General features: G+C 42.8%; 1 protein-coding gene across 5 annotated transcripts in view; it reads left to right on the top strand.

Moving 5' to 3' along the window:
* LOC110520268 (adenylate cyclase type 5) overlaps positions 1 to 17,014 on the top strand; it is a 138,319-nt gene that overhangs the window by 88,390 nt on the left and 32,915 nt on the right. For 4 of the 5 annotated variants that reach the window (XM_021597450.3, XM_021597451.3, XM_090229994.1 and 1 more), the window contains exons 4-5: positions 12,889 to 13,000; positions 16,375 to 16,502. In XM_021597450.3, coding sequence (XP_021453125.2) covers positions 12,889 to 13,000; positions 16,375 to 16,502 — 240 coding nt within the window. Of the gene's footprint in view, positions 1 to 12,888; positions 13,001 to 16,366; positions 16,503 to 17,014 lie in introns of those variants that run through there. The other variant, XM_090229996.1, reaches the window with a different exon arrangement.

Here is a 17,014-nt window from a genome sequence, read left to right on the forward strand (position 1 = left end):
AGCATCATACCCAATAACACTCGAGGCTGTAATCGCTGCCAAAGATGCTTCAACAAAGTACTGATTAAAGTGTCTGAACATTTTATATTTTTTTATAAATTAGCAAACATTTCCAAAAACCTGTTTTTGCTTTGTCATTATGGGGTAATGTGTGTAGATTGATAAGGAAAACAAACTATTTTAGAATAAGTCTGTAACCTAACAAAATTTGGAAAAGTCAAAGGGTCTGAATTCTTTCTGGGGGCCCTGTATACATACATAAATACAGTAATTTATAGAACATATTCCTCTATAGAAAATGGGCCTGCTGTACATGTGCCTCTAACATGAAAGACATGCTTTGGGGCAGAGTTGAATGAAGAAAACCCATGCATGTAGACCCATGTTTCTCTAAATGCCTTGATTTCGGTGAAGTACTCTAGGAAGTTACTGTGTGTCTTGTGTAAAAAACAACAACAACAACACTATCTTAGATATGCCTCCATTAAATATCTCATGATTCATCGTCTAACGATTAAATGGAGCTTTAAGACCTGACACAGCTCTCGATTTCTGCCCAGGCTCCCGCCTACCCCCTCCAAACCAGCCCAAATATACATATATGGTCGTGCACTAGGAGAACGGAACATACTGCTTCCTGGGAGATAATATTTGTGGCGCTCTTAATCCGCTCGTTGTGGGAGGCACAGGGATTATATTTGTGTCTAAATTTAGCCTCCATGTCGCCCCTGTCCTCAGCTACAGTACAAGCTGATAATCTATGTTTAAAGGGAGGTGGTCTTGGCTGGGTCTAGTGCTCCGCCGTGTCCGCCGTGCCTGTGTCTGTGTCAGCCAGCCAACCCAGGATCACACAGAAAACAGACCAGGGGGACTAGCCATTACAGTACAATTCACATGACATAACCTCTATTTTCTTTCTCTGCATTGTAATGAATACAATTGAGAGTATTCTGTTGCTATCACTTGGTAAACAACAAATGTACACAACCATTCAAAAGTTTGGGGTCACTTAGAAATGTCCTTGTTTTTGTAAGAATTGATCAGAAATACAGTGTAGACATTGTTAATGTTGTAAAGATAATTGTAGCTGGAAATGGAAGATTTTTTATGGAATATCTACATAGGCGTACAGAGGCCCATTATCAGCTACCATCACTCCTGTGTTCCAATGGCATGTTGTGTTAGCTAATCCAAGTTTATAATTTTAAAAGTAATTGATCATTAGTTTGAGAACAGACGCCTGACAAGTCCTCAACTGGCAGCTTCATTAAATAGTACCCGCAAAACACCAGTCTCAACGTCAACAGTGAAGAGGCGACTCTGGGATGCTGGCCATATTTCAGACTGGCCAATAAAAATAAAATATTAAGATGGGCAAAAGAACACAGACACTGGACAGAGGAACTCTGCCTAGAAGGCCAGCATTCTCAAACTAGACACTCTAATGTACTTGTCCTCTTGCTCAGTTGTGCACCGGGGCCTCCCACTCCTCTTTCTATTCTGGTTAGGGCCAGTTTGCGCTGTTCTGTAAAGGGAGTAGTACACAGCGTTGTACGAGATCTTCAGTTTCTTGACAATTTCTCACATGGAAAAGCCTTAATTTCTCAGAACAAGAATAGACTGATGAGTTTCAGAAGAAAGTTATTTGTTTCTGGCCATTTTGAGCCTGTAATCGAACCCATAAATGCTGATGCTCCAGATACTCAACTAGTCTAAAGAAGGCCAGTTTTATTGCTTCTTTAATCAGAACAACAGTTTTCAGCTGTGCTAACATAATTGCAAAATGGTTTTCTAATGATCAATTAGCCTTTTAAAACGATAAACTTGGATTAGCTAACACAACGTGCCATTGGAACACAGGAGTGATGGTTGCTAATAATGGGCCTCTGTACACTTATGTAGATATTCCATACATATTCCAACATTAACAATGTCTACACTGTATTTCTGATCAATTTGATGTTATTTCAATGGACAATTTTTTTTGCTTTTATTTAAAAAACAAGGACATTTCTAAGTGACCCTAAACGTTTGAATGGTAGTGTATTTAAATACTACAGTGGTGGAGCTTCCATTTGGAGCGGCAGGTAGCCTAGCAGTTAGAGAGGCGAGATAGCAACTGGAGGGTTGCCAGTTCAAATCCCTTGTCTGACGGGAAAAATCTGTCGGGAAGTGAGCTGGCAACCGGAGGGTTGCTGGTATCAAATCCTAGATGCCATTGCCTGCTATTGAGACTTGTGCAAGGCTCTTTGTCATTATGGGGTAACGTATGTAGATTGATAAGGAACAACAACAGCACCTAGTGTGGCAGCCTCCCACACCTCTCCAAAACCTGTATGTGTCCTTCGGAGGGGTTGGGTTAAAAGTGGAAGTCAAATTTCAGGTCGACTTAGTTTGCAATTGACCAATAAAGTAATCTTAATTTCAGATCAAGGCACTCTTGAATTATGAAAAAAATAATAATAAGGAGAATGCAGTCTTTAAATGGTCATTATTTGTCTTGGTTCAAACCCCAGAATGGGTATCCATATTTATAGTTATCCAAGGTCAATTGGAAGGCAGCATCCCCCATCCTCCCCTTCCCATTCCTTCCCCTCTCATCTCCTCTCCTCTAATGCTTGATGGCTCTCTTCCTAATCACAATCTGTGGTCATGACAACAGCTCTCTGGGACAGAAATAAAAGGATGCTAAGACTCCAGCTAAGAGAGACCACAGTCACTGGATTCTTAGGTGTAAGCAATGGGAGTATGGGCCTACTGGGAGGAGCACCAGCATTGGGAGTATGAGCCTACTTGGAGGAGCACCTGTAATGGGAGTATGAGCCTACTTGGAGGAGCACCTATAATGGGAGTATGGGCCTCCTGGGAGTAGCACCAGCAATGGGAGTATGGGTCTACTGGGAGTAGCACCAGCAATGGGAGTATGGGCCTACTGGGAGGAGCACCAGCAATGGGAGTATGGGTCTACTGGGAGTAGCACCTGTAATGGGAGTATGGGCCTACTGGGAGTAGCTCCAGCTGTCCCTGTGATAGGCTTATACCTATCCAATTCTTTCATATGAACAGATTGGGGGTAGAGACTATGGATTGTTTCTGGACAGAACCACTGTCTCTGGTTTTGTCTAGGTTGACTCTAGATGGAACCATCCCCTCCTCCCCCAATTATTATTTTATAACCTCGTAACACCCTTCTCTGTCTCCCTCTATGCTCCTGTTCCTTCAGCTCTATTTTCAGCGTATAGACATATCTTATCTTGTCCCCATTCATCTTCCTGCAGGCAGGGCTGGTAGTGGCATGGAGCTGGGCTGTGTGTACCCTGTGATACTCATGTGAGCGTATTTGTCTCTGAAGCTGCTCGTTTCTTCCTCTCTCTCTCACTCTCTCTTCCCTGTCGTCTTTATCTCCATCCCGTGATGAAAGAAAAGAACACAGACAAATATATCAAAAGATATAATTACCCAATTTTAGTCACCCCCTCCCTTTCTAGATACAGGGGCTAGAAAAAGTATGTGAATCCTTTGGAATTACCTTGATTTCTGCATAAATTAGTCATAGAATGTTATCTCATCTAAGCCACGACAATAGACAAACACTGTCTGCTTAAACTCATAACACACAAACAATTATACGTTTTCATGTCTTTGCAGAACACAGCGTGTAACCGTTCACACTGCAGGGTGGAACAAGTATGTGAACCCTTTGATTTAATAACAGGTTGACCCTCCTTTAACAGCAATAACCTCAACCAAACGTTTTCTGTAGTTGTGGACCAGACCTGCACAACGCTCAGGAGGAATTTTGGATCATTCCTCTATACAAAACTATATCAGTTCAGCAATATTCTTGGGATGTCTGGTGTGAATCACTCTCTTGAACTCATGCCACAGCATCTCAATCAGGTTGAGGTCAGGACTCTGACTGGGCCACTCCAGAAGGCATATTTTCTTCTGTTGAAGCAATTCTGTTGTAGATTTACTTCTGTGTTTTTTGTCGTTATCCTGTTGCATCACCCAACTTCTGTTGAGCTTCAATTGACAGACAGATAGCCTTACATTCTCCTGCAACATGTCTTGATAAACTTGGGAATTCATTTTTCCGTCGACGATAGCAAGCTATCCAAATAACTTCACAGATCTTCATTGTAACGGGTCTAAACACTGTTTCCCATTAATGAACAAGCACCTGTGGAACGGTCGTTAAGACACTAACAGTTTACAGACGGTAGGCAATTAAGGTCGCAGTTATGAAATCTTAGGACACTAAGGGGGCCTTTCTAATGACTCCGAAAAACAACAAAAGAAAGATACACAGGGTCGTTGCTAATCTACGTGAACGTGCCTTAGGCATGCTGCAAGAAGGCATGAGGACTGCAGATGTGGCCAGGGCAATAAATTGCAATGTCCGTACGGTGAGACGCCTAAGACAGCGCTACAGGGAGACAGGATGGGCAGCTGATCATCCTCGCAGTGGCAGACCACATGTAACAACACCTGCACAGGATCGGTACATCCGAACATCACACCTGCGGGACAGTTACAGGATTTCAACAACAACTGCCCGAGTTACACCAGGAACGCACAATCCCTCCATCAGTGCTCAGACTATCTGCAATAGGCTGAGAGAGGCTGGACTGAGGGCTTGTAGGCCTGTTGTAAGGCAGGTCCTCACCAGACATCACTGGCAACAACGTCGACAATGGGCACAAACCCACCATCGCTGGACCAGACAGGACTGGCAAAAAGTGCTCTTCACTGACGACTCGCGGTTTTGTCTCAACAGGGATGATGGTTGGATTTGTGTTTATCGTCGAAGGAATAAGAGTTACACTGAGGCCTGTACTCTGGAGCGGGATCGATTTGGAGATGGAGGGTCCGTCATGGTCTGGGGCGGTGTGCCACAGCATCATCGGACTGAGCTTGTTGTCATTGCAGGCAATGTCAATGCTGTGCGTTACAGGGAAGACATCCTCCTTCCTCATGTGGTACCCTTCAGGCAGGCTCATCCTGACATGACCCTCCAGCATGACAATGCCACCAGCCATACTGCTCGTCCTGTACGTGATTTCCTGCAAGACAGGAATGTCAGTGTTCTGCCAAGGCCATCGAAGAGCCCGGATCTTAATCCCATTGAGCACGTCTGGGATCTGTTGGAATTTGCAGGTGCCTTGGTGGAAGAGTGGGGTAACATCTCCCAGTAGGAACTGGCAAATCTGGTGCAGTCCATGAGGAAGAGATGCACTGCAGTACTTAATGCAGCTGGTGGCCACACCAGATGCTGACTGTTACTTTTGATTTTGACTCCCCCTTTGTTCAGGGACACATTATTCCATTTCTGTTCGTCACATGTCTGTGGAACTTGCTCAGTTTATGTCTCAGTTGTTGAATCTTGTTATGTTCAAACAAATATTTACACATGTCAAGTTTGCTGAAAATAAATGCAGTTGACAGTGAGAGGACGTTTATTTTTTTGTTTAATAGTAGTTGTGAGGTCAAACTTGGATCAGTTCATTGACAGCCTGTCTCTTAACGGACTGTCTATTGAGTACTCCTTTAAACGGCATAGCATGTTCTCCGGAAACCATTCAAGCATTCACAGCCAACCTTCAGACTTGGATAAGGAACAGAGAGCCACAACGTCCCTGAGAACAACTCCCAGTGTCAACAGAAGCTCAAGAGATTAGTCGATCATGTCATGTCAAGCCAACCTGACTCCCAGGCAGTCCCCCCATGGCCTAGTGCTGAAATCGAGCTGTCGCTGCCTCTTCTCTCTCTTTGTCTCCAGATTGAATATAGAAAAGTGAAACTAGATGAGCTCATCTTCATCCACACTGTCGTAGTGTTGTGTATGTGTCCTGTCCCGACCACTAAGTGGAAACACATAATAGACAGCCCTATCAGTTACCTTGTTCTCAGGGAAGATTACCTGCCTCCACACACTCTCTCTCTGTGTTGAGTGAAGAAAGCCTCTGTTCTCCAACACCATTGGGACATACATTTTTCAATAGCATAGATTGCTAACACTCAGCACAGTCACATAGCCAGAAGTAATTGTGTTTTTCAATAGCGTAGATAGCTACTTGTCTTTAGCACTCATCACAGCACAGTCAGTCAAGTAGTCAGCCCACTGGAATGGTAATGGGGCTGACGTATTGGTAACATATATGATAAGGTGCTGTGGTGGCGGCTATTGTTAATGTAGAAAGTCAGAAAGTCTTCCCATGAACATTTTGTTTTGACAGGGAGTCATGCTGAGCCAAGGTCTCTTTTACAGATGAGCCCTGGAATTACAAAATAATATACACTACACTACAATAAGCAAAGCAGAGATACAAAACACAATCATTGAAAACAAACACATTGTTCTGTAAAAAGGTCCTCAATCAGCTGTCTGAATTGCCCTAGAGGCACCAAATCATCCAATTTTAGAGAGTTTAGGAGATTATTCCAAACGTAAGGTGCAGATTTACCAAGCCTCATACGAATCATCCTGATTTTTCTGATTTTTTTGTATTTTTGTAACTTTTAAACACTTTTTCCCCCCAATTGGAAGTTACAGTCTTGTCCCATCGCTGCAACTCCTGTATGGACTCAGAAGAGGTGAAGGTCGAGAGCCATGCGTCCTCTGAAACACGACCCTGCCAAGCCGCACTACTTCTTGACACACTGCTCGCTTAACCTGGAAGCAAGCCGCACCAATGTGTCGGAGGAAACACTGTACAGCTGGTGACCAAAGTCAGTGTGCATGCGGCCAGCCTGCCATAAGGAGTCGTTAGAACGTGATGGGACAAGGGCATCCCATCCGGCCAACCCCAGACCACGCTGGGCCAATTGTGCACCACCTCATGGGTCTCCCAGTCGCAGCTGGCTGCGACACAGCCTGGGATCGAACCGCTGTAGACTGTAGTTACACCTCAAGCACTGCGATGCAGTGCCTTAGACCGCAGTTTTATATGCCTCCTATAGCAAAACTGTTGATGAGTCTGGTGGCACTGATCTGTCTCAATCCAACCGACAGGTTAAATTCAACTCCGCGGCCCATGGGAGACTGGATACTCGCAAGGTGTAGGAGATCGGGAAGGCAGTCTGGCCACCCCTCCATCCGAGAAGCTTCGATCCAGCTATGAAACAGCTTTGCCACACTTGAGACTGACTTACCAGCTCCAGGACTCAGCACAGATTAGCCGGTAGCCTCCCAGTGCCACCCTCCCCCATGCCCACCACAGTTCAGCAGGTCGTTTCTCCCATCGGATTCCATTACTACCACCAACATTGTGGGCAGCTCGATGGTGAGAGATATTGGGCTGCCTACGGTCTGTGGACCGACTAAGGTCCACTGTCATCCAGGAGACCATGTCCATGACATCAACACTCTCCTGACCACGGTTCTGGCCAACTACTCCAAAATTGACACTATCGTCACACATGTAGGTTTTAACAACCTTCGTTTTAAGCGGCCTGAGGACCTGAGGGAGGACTACAAATAATTTTTAAAGAACCTCCCTAGCACAGGGTAGAGAAAAATAATCTCTGGGCCCCTCCCGTGCTACTGAAGGGGTTCCGAATAATTCAGCTAACTATTTGCCATAAACGAGTACCTGAAGAAAGTTTGCAATGACAGGAATGTCTCTCTTTGTGACAACTTTGATTTGCTTGGGAGCAACCAGCACTTCTTAAAAGAGACCGGATTCACCCCAAACAAAGGGTTTATTATTATTTCCAGCAACATCAAAACTGTTTTGGAGACTGACGGACAGGGTCTGGTAGTGCTACAGTTCTCCCTGTCAGAATAAGCAACAGAGGACTTGGAAAGCATATCAACTCCTGTAGACATGATGAGTAACCTAATTTATGTTCCTTTAACTCCACCTTCTAGTAAGTTTATACAAACTGTAATCTGTTACCATTCTGATAGATTGGAGACTGTCAGAAAAAATGGTTGTAAAGTTAATAATTTGGTAGTTATTCTATTCGTTACCTCGAGGCAGATGCCCCAGGGGCAGAGTAGCCCACTCTCATTGAATATGGCTCTTTTAAATGTTCGAGCAATCACAATAAAACCTTTCTCGTGAATGACCTCATTCCTGAGCACTAAGTTGATTGCATGTTTCTCACTGAAACATGGCTGTCTTCAGACATTTCATTTGGCAACTTGGGTCTTTTGAGCATCATGCTATACTGTTTACATGTCGGCCACCAGTGCTGGCCATAACCCTGTATAGGCCACCATAGCACTGCCCCACTTTCTTTACTGATTTAGCTGAACTATTGTCTATTGTCCTTGAGAACTATGATAAAATCATTGTGATGGGTGATTTTAATATTCATGTTGACAAAGAGACTGACTTATGAATCTTTTGAGCTCTATGGACTTTATCCAACATATTATTGGGCCAATGCATAACCGCGGCCATACTCTGGACCTGGTTATTACCAAGGGGCTTTCTATTGACATATCCTCTATTGTTGATGTTGCTTTATCTGATCACCACTGTGTATTTTGTACTACCATGTTGCCCATAGCACAGGGTAATACTGAACGCATTATTAAGAAACGCTATCTTACCTCTGAAGTTGCTACAGATTTTACTGAGTGTATGAACAGTACTCCATCAAATATTTAGCCTTTCTCTTGTGTTGATTTATTTGCTAACTTTAATTGCAAATTAAGAGCAACCATTGATGCCATAGCTCCAGTAAAGTTGAAAAAGGCCAAATCCAAAGGGAGAGCCCCTTGGATGAGTGAGAAAACTTGTACATTTAAGAGAACTTGCAGAAAGGCAGAGCGGAAGTGGAGAAAGTCAAAGTTGTAGGTCCGTTATGATATTCTGAGAGAGGAACTTGGCATATACAACAAGGCAATTAGAAATGCCAGACGGGCTCATTTTTCTAACTAATGATCCAAATAATTTGAGAGTGCTCTTCTCGATAAATCCTACCCACGCAAACCTATGTGAACTTTCCTCCATATATAAATGTTTGTGGCATACTTCAGAAATAAGATAACAAACATTAGGCTGGGTATCAGTCTAGAAAGACCTGATGAGGAGTTTAATGATACGTTCCCTAGCCTATCTCGCAAAGGCATTACAGATTTATTTTTGGTTGACACAGACATGCTCAGGGAAGTGATATCATAACTTAAGCCTTCTACCTGCCTTCTCAATGCTATCCCCACCACCGTCTTCAAAACAGTTTTTAATTGCATATCTGAAGAAGTGCAAGCTACTGTTAATCAAATCAAATGTTATTTGTCACATGCGTTGAATACAACAGGTGAAATGCTTACTTACAAGCCCTTAACCAACCATGCAGTTCAAGAATAGAGTTAAGAAAATATTTACTAAAGTTAAAAAAATCAAATCAAATCAAAAAGTAACATGAAAATTACATAACAATAACTAGACTTAATTCTTCAGCAGTCTTATGGCTTGGGGGTAGAAGCTGTTAAGGAACCTTTTGGTTCTAGACTTGGTGCTCTGGTACCGCTTGCTGTGCGGTTGCAGAGCGAACAGTCTATGACTTGGGTGACTGTGACTTGGCACTTTCGCTCAGGCACTTTCCCCACTGCACTGCATCGCACTTTCCACCACTGCACTAAAATCTGCTATGGTGAAACCCCTTCTGAAGAAATGTTCAGCCAAGCTCTAACCTTCCATTCTTAAGCAAACTTCTGGAGAAATTGGTTTTCAAACAGCTAAATCATTTTTTAACTGTATTTTAAAAAAAAATCTAATCTGGTTTTCAGGCCCACAACAGCACATTTACTACTTAGTTAAAGTAGATGCCAAACAGCTCTTTGTCCTCTTGGATTTGCATTTAACACTTTTGATCATGATGAAAGGGCGTAAAGGGCGGGAGGAAAGGGCGTATTCCAAGTTGGAAGCACAGAATTGTCTAGAATGTCATTGTATGCTGTAGCGTTTAGCCCCAGACCATTATTCCCCCTCCACCAAACTTTACAGTTGGCACTATGCGTTCGGTCAGGTAGTGTTCTCCTGGCAACTGCTAAACCCAGAATTGTCCATCAGACTACCAGATGGTGAAGCGTGATTCATCACTCCAGAGTCCAATGGTGGTGTGCTTTACACCACTCCAGCCGACTCTTGGCATTGTGCATGGTGATCTTAGGCTTGTGTGAGGTTGCTCAGCCATGGAAACACATTTCATGAAGCTCCCGGAGAGTTCTTGTGCTGACGTTGCTTCCAGAGGCAGTTTGGAACTCAGTAGTGAGTGTTGCAACCGAGGTCAGATGATTTTTAAGAGCTTCAGCACTTGGCCGTCCCGTTCTGTGAGCTTGTGTGGCCTACCACTTTGCGGCTGAGCCGTTGTTGCTCCTAGACGTTTCCACTTCACAATAACAGCACTTACAGTTGCCCAGGACAGTGATAGCAGGGCAGAAATTTGATGAACTGACTTGTTGGAAAGGTGACATCCTATGACGGTGGCACATTGAAATTCACGGAGTACTTCAGTAAGGCCATTCTACTGCCAGTGTTTGTCTATGGAGATTGCATGGCGGTGTGCTCAATTGTATAAAGCTGTCAGCAACAGGTGTGGCTGAAATAGCTGAATTCACAAATTTTAAGGGGTTTCCACATACTTGTGTATATATACAGTATGTTACCCCTTGGCAGAGTTATCAGTAAGCACAGCATTGATTTTCACTGCTACGCAGACGTTACACAGCTTTACATTTCTGTGTCACTAGAGGATTATTAGACTGTGTTAGTGATTTAAATACTTGGATGGCACACAACTTCCTACAGCTAAATCAAAACAAGATGGAGGTACTTATTGTTGGAGCCAAAGCACAGAGGGAGAATCTGGCCGCACAGATAAAACAGCAGGTAAAAAAACATAGGTGTTATTTTAGATTCTGAACTCAATTTCATATCACACGTAAGGAATGTCACCAAAAAAGCTTTTTACCACCTGAGGAACATTGTCAAGGTGAGGACATTTCTCTCTCAGGTTGATACAGAGAGACTCATCCATGCTTTGATTACAAGAAGGCTTCCCTACTGTAATGCTCTTATGTCTGGTCTACTCAAGAAAGCCATTGGTCAACTGCAAAACATACAGAATGCTGCAGCACGAGTACTGACCAAGACTAGATGGAGAGCACACATTACACAGGTTTTAAGGTCTCTGCACCTGCCTGTGAGTTTTAGACTACATTTTAAGATACTTCTATTGGTTTTTGGCACCCCAATACGTCAGACATGCTTGTACCCAGTAGGTCCCTCAGGTCCTCTGGCCTTTTAACTATCCCAAAGCTTTGCTTTTCCTTAGGTAGCTTTTTAGACGTTCCGTTTTTATTGTTATTATTTTGTTTTTTATCCTCTTATGTTTGTTATGTAGTAAATATTTCAGTTTTTATTTTCATTCTTAGTTTTTTTCTTCGAGTGAAGCACATTGTGTTCCATTCCATGTCTGAAATGTGCTGTATAAATAAAGCTTGGTTTGATTTGATGATGACCTAACTCAGTGGAGATGGAAGGGATCTCCAGCGTTAGAAATCCCCGAGATCGGGTCTGGTGGCTCGTACGTCTGTAGGTTAACAATTAAGTAAGGTACGGGGGAAGTTTGTTCAAGAGGGCTTCAAAGAGGACCAGCCTAATTTCTGATACAGAATTCAGTGATGTGTACTGAACCTGTCGCCTGTAATAAAGCTTAGTGCACTACGATGAACTGCATCCTAGGGCTTCAATACAGTGGCAGCCGCATTCATATACTGTATTATAGACGATATCACCATAATCTATTACCGGTATGAATGTTGACTGAATTATTTGTTTTCTGCTATTTAACAAAGCCTATAAAGGTGCAATGACCTGGCCTGAAACCATATTCATGAACACTTAGAATACATTTTGTAGCTAGGAAAGACCTAACCCGAGTTTATCAAAGATTAAAAAATGTTTTGATAGGCAAGACAGTTTAGAGACAGGGCGATAATTATTTAGGTCGGAGGGGTTAACACCAACTTTGTGGAGAGGGACCACATGGGCCGCCTTCCAAACCCTAGGGATTGCAGCAAGATAACCGTAAGGTAAAAAATATGTCAATGATTCCGCAATTAGGGCAGCAAAAGAAAGGGTCAAGTAAACCTGAGTTTTTTTGACAGCCATCTTAAGCAAGGCATCTAGCACATCACAGGTAGAAAGTTGTTGAAATGGGAACAAAGATTCACTAGAAGTTTATGGATCTTCCATCATGCCAAGTAGAGTCTGGGAGAGTGAAGAGCAGTCAACTCACTGACCAGGGTAAAAAAAAACATAATTTATTTCAAATAAAAAGCATTCCAAGGTAAAATGCTGATTAAAAGCATCACTTTTCTCATGTTTCTCAGAAATGGTACCATTGAATTGAATAGACCAGTGGCAATCAGCCTTGAGTCAGAGCCACCTCTGTACCCGTGGTAACGGCCGATGCCATTCAGTAAGAGTGGTGCGGCGTGGGTATTGGAGAGGTGGAAGCAATCATGACTTTCAGACTATCCTATAATTTCTCCACTTTATACACAGTTGTATTACTTCAGGGTGGGAAAAAAGGATAGGAATTAATTTAGCTTTTCATTCAACAGCTCTATCTGCTCCCTTATTCAATGTCTGGTTGGCTGGAAAGTACTGAGCACTGTGCTGAGTTCAATGTCTCAGCCAAGATACAGTATGTTAAGAGGTACTTAGTATTGATCCGAGACGAGTATTAAGGAAGAATCAGAAAGTGACCTGGAATGTTTTCTATTGAAGTAACTGGAGCTAACCCTTTTCCTCTCTCTACCTCTCTCTCTATATATATCTCTTTCGCTCTGTGTGTGTGTGTGTGTGTGTGTGTGTGTGTGTGTGTGTGTGTGTGTGTGTGTGTGTGCGCCTTTGCGTCTTGCAGCATCCTGTTTGCAGACATCGAGGGGTTTACCAGTCTGGCGTCCCAGTGTACTGCCCAGGAGCTGGTGATGACACTCAATGAACTTTTCGCCCGCTTCGACAAGCTGGCCGCGGTGAGAACACAGGCAACCACACACGCACACACACATGCACGCGCACGCACACACAGACGCACACACAGACGCACAGACGCACACACACACACACACACACACACACACACACACACACACACACACACACACACACACACACACACACACACACACACACACACACACACACACACACACACACACACACACACACACACAGGTGAACCCTGCAACACTAGGATTGTACAGTACTCCTTCCTCCCACTTTGGAGTCCTTTCTTCTGCTATTTGAAATGCCAGCCAAATATAGTTGAGTTTACAGATAACGATGTAGATTTTTACAACTTTGAATTCCCTGACACAATTCACTGTGTGGTTGTGTACCCCCGCTGGTCTGCCAGCCAGGCCTCAACTATCACCTCATTAGCCCACTGCAGGGGCACTGAGTCACAGCACACCTCCCAGACATAGACCCATTCTCATCCAGACCCAGCATGGACCACTGTGACCTCCCTGGTACTGGCACAGAGAGCAGAGCACACACAGGCCCGTATGCATGAACATACATACTTGCATGCACAGGCACGTACACATAATACAATCTGCATACACACATAGCTGTGCACACGCACAAAACATATGAACAAACACACACACACACACGTATGTGCATGCGAAGACACTGAGAACTGCCCATCTCACTAGCCACGTCTTAGCTGATTCCAGTACACATACACACATTCAGTTTCATATGTCAGATTAATCACATAGACGTATTAATGATGCAGTCAGAAGGATTTTCTTAAATGCACTTAAATAGATTTAGATCCTGTCAGACGTTCCAAGGAGGTCGTGAACACTCACACACACACACACACACACACACACACATACACACACACACACACCCACGTACTCTTTAATTTGCACAACACTAGGAGTGATTGTATGGATCCTGGTCTAAACAGAGCCATGTGCTGTGGAGACAGAAGGCATTCAGGTGGTTATCATGAGACATGAGCCTGCTGCAGTCCTGTGCCCTGCCCAAGGGAGACACACACACACTCTCTCACACAAACCATTATGCTAGATATTTACAGTACAGCACAAGGCCAGACTCACTCTGCCAAGCAACCATTAAGGTCATATCCAGGGCATGCTACTTAACTATGTGTTCTAGAAGACACATGTAGAATGATTACTCAAGCTTTCCATGTGACCACTCTGTGTTGCCCCCCCCCCCCCTCCCAACCCAATATCTTTATAGCCTGGACTGCTGAGTTCTAAATAACAAACCATCAAGCACACACACAATAGCCTATTGACAGTATTTCAGTATTTTATACTGCAGTGAAATTGTATTAAAATAGGTAAAAGAAAAAGAGGCATTCTCTTTAACATTCATGTCATGAGGGCGTTTTGCAGTGCACAATTCCCAGAAAAGGAAGTGATTCATTTAATATTCTATTTAGATTTGGTATTTATAAGCGACAGTACATTATATAGGGATAATTATACATTGTATGTAAAACATACACCACAGATCTAGTGCCGTCAGAAAGTATTCACACCCCTTAACTTATTCCACATTTTGTTGTGTAGATGGGTGTTTTTTCTCTCACCCATCTACTCACAAGATTCCAGAATGACAAAATGAGAACATGTTTAAAGGCATTTTTTGCACATTTATTGAAAATGAAATACAGAAATATCTGATTTACATAAGGATTCACACCCCTTAGTCAATAATTTGCTGAATGCACATTTGGCAGTGATAATAGCTGTAAGTCTTGGTAAGTCTTTAAGAGCTTTCCACACCCGGATTGTGCAACATTATTCTTCAAGGTCTGTCAAATTGGTTGTTGATCATTGCTTGACAACAATGGATTTTCAAGTAAATTTAAGTCAAAACTGTAACTCAGCCACTCAGGAACATTTACTGCCTTCTTGGTAAGCAACTCCAGTGTAGATTTGGCCTTGTGTTTTAGGTTATTTTCCTGCTGAAAGGTGAATTCATCACCCATTCTGGTGGAAAGCAGACTGGACCAGGTTTTCCAACAGGATTTTGCATGTGCTTAGCTCCATTCTGTTTATTTTTTTATCCTGAAAAACTACCCAGTCCTTAACAATTACAAGCATAGACATAGCATGATGCAGCCACCACCATGCTTGAAAATATGGAGTGGTACTGAGTAATGTGTTGTATTGGATTTGCCCCAAACATAACACTTTGTATTCAGGACAAAAAGTTAATTGCTTTGCCACATTTTTTGCAGTATTACATTAGTGCCTTGTTGTTTTAGAATATTTTTATTTTGTAAAGGCTTCCTTCTTTTCATTCTGTCAATTATGTTAGTATTGTGAATAAACTACAATGTAGTTGATCCATCCTCAGTTTTCTCCTATCACAGCCATTAAACTCGAACTGTTTTGAAGTCACCATTGGCCTCATGAAATCGCTGAGCGGTTTCCTTCCTCTCCGGCAACTGAGTTAGGAAGGACGCCTGTATCTTTGTAGTGACTGGGTGTATTGATAAACCATCTAAAGTGTCATTAATAACTTCACCATTGTCAAAGGGATATTCAATGTCTGCTTCTTTTTTTTTACCCATCTACCAATAGGTGCCCTTCTTTGTGAGGCATTGGAAAACCTCCCTGGTTTTTGTGGTTGAATCTATGTTCGGAATTCACTGCTTGATGGAGATACCTTACAGATAATTGTATGTGTGGGGTACAGAGATGAAGTAGTCATTCAATAATCATGTTAAACACTACTATTGCACACAGAACCCATGCAACGTATTATGTGACCTGTTAAACACATTTTTACTCCTGAACTTATTTTGTCTTGCCATAGCAAAGGAGTTGAATACTTAGTGACTCAAGGCATTTCAGCTTTCATTTGTAATTTATTCGTAAAATTTAGAAAAACATAATTCCACTTTGACATTATGGGGTATCGTGTGTAGGCCAGTGACACAAAGATCTCAGTTTAATCCATTTGAAATTCAGGCTGTAACAAAATGTGGAAAAAATCAAGGGGTGTGAAAACTTTCTGAAGGTACTGTAGTTTTATCCCAAGTGTTGGCAAAATGTGAAGCCAGCATTCGGTTGCCTAGATATAGTGGTCAGGTTTTAATTTGGAAAGGAGTTATTTTCCACTGAGTTTTTAGTCATGAGGCTATTATCCAGAGAGACTTACAATACCAAGTGCATTTCAACAAGCAGGCAACAAACACACTTTTTGTGATCATCGTATGTAAAACCCTCCTCAAAGGAAATGCTAGTAACACACTAACACATTATGTGTGTGTGTGTGTCTGTGTGTGTGAGCATACATGTGTGGGTGTGTGTGTGTTTGTGTGCATGCACGTATGTGTATGTGTCAACAGGAGAACCACTGCCTGCGTATTAAGATCCTGGGAGACTGCTACTACTGTGTGTCTGGGCTGCCAGAGGCCCGGGCCGACCACGCATCCTGCTGTGTGGAGATGGGTGTGGACATGATCGAGGCCATCTCGTGAGTATGGCACAGCCAAATACATGTATAATGCCTTCGGAAAGTACTCAGACCCCTTTTCCCACATTTTGTTACGTTACAGCCTTATTCTAAAATGGATTAAATAAATACAAATCCTCAGCAATCTACACACAATACCCCATAATGACATTTTTACAAATGTATTCAAATGAAAAACAGAAATACCTTATTTACCTAAGTATTCAGACCCTTTGCTATGAGACTCGATATTGAGCTCAGGTGCATCCTGTTTCCATTGATCATCCTAGAGATGTTTTTACAACGTGATTGGAGTCCACCTGTGATAAATTCAATTAATTGGACATGATTTGGAAAGGCACATGCCTGTCTATATAAAGTCCCACAGTTGACAGTGCATGTCAGAGCCAAAACCAAGCCATGAGGTCAAAGGAATTGTCCGTAGTGCTCAGAGACAGGATTGTGTCGAGGCACAGATCTGGGGAAGGGTACCAAACATTTTTTGCAGCATTGAAGGTCCCCAAGAACACAGT

Source organism: Oncorhynchus mykiss, chromosome 3 (assembly GCF_057628025.1).
Source record: "Oncorhynchus mykiss isolate SJ-2025 chromosome 3, ASM5762802v1, whole genome shotgun sequence".
Lineage (NCBI taxonomy): Eukaryota > Metazoa > Chordata > Actinopteri > Salmoniformes > Salmonidae > Oncorhynchus > Oncorhynchus mykiss.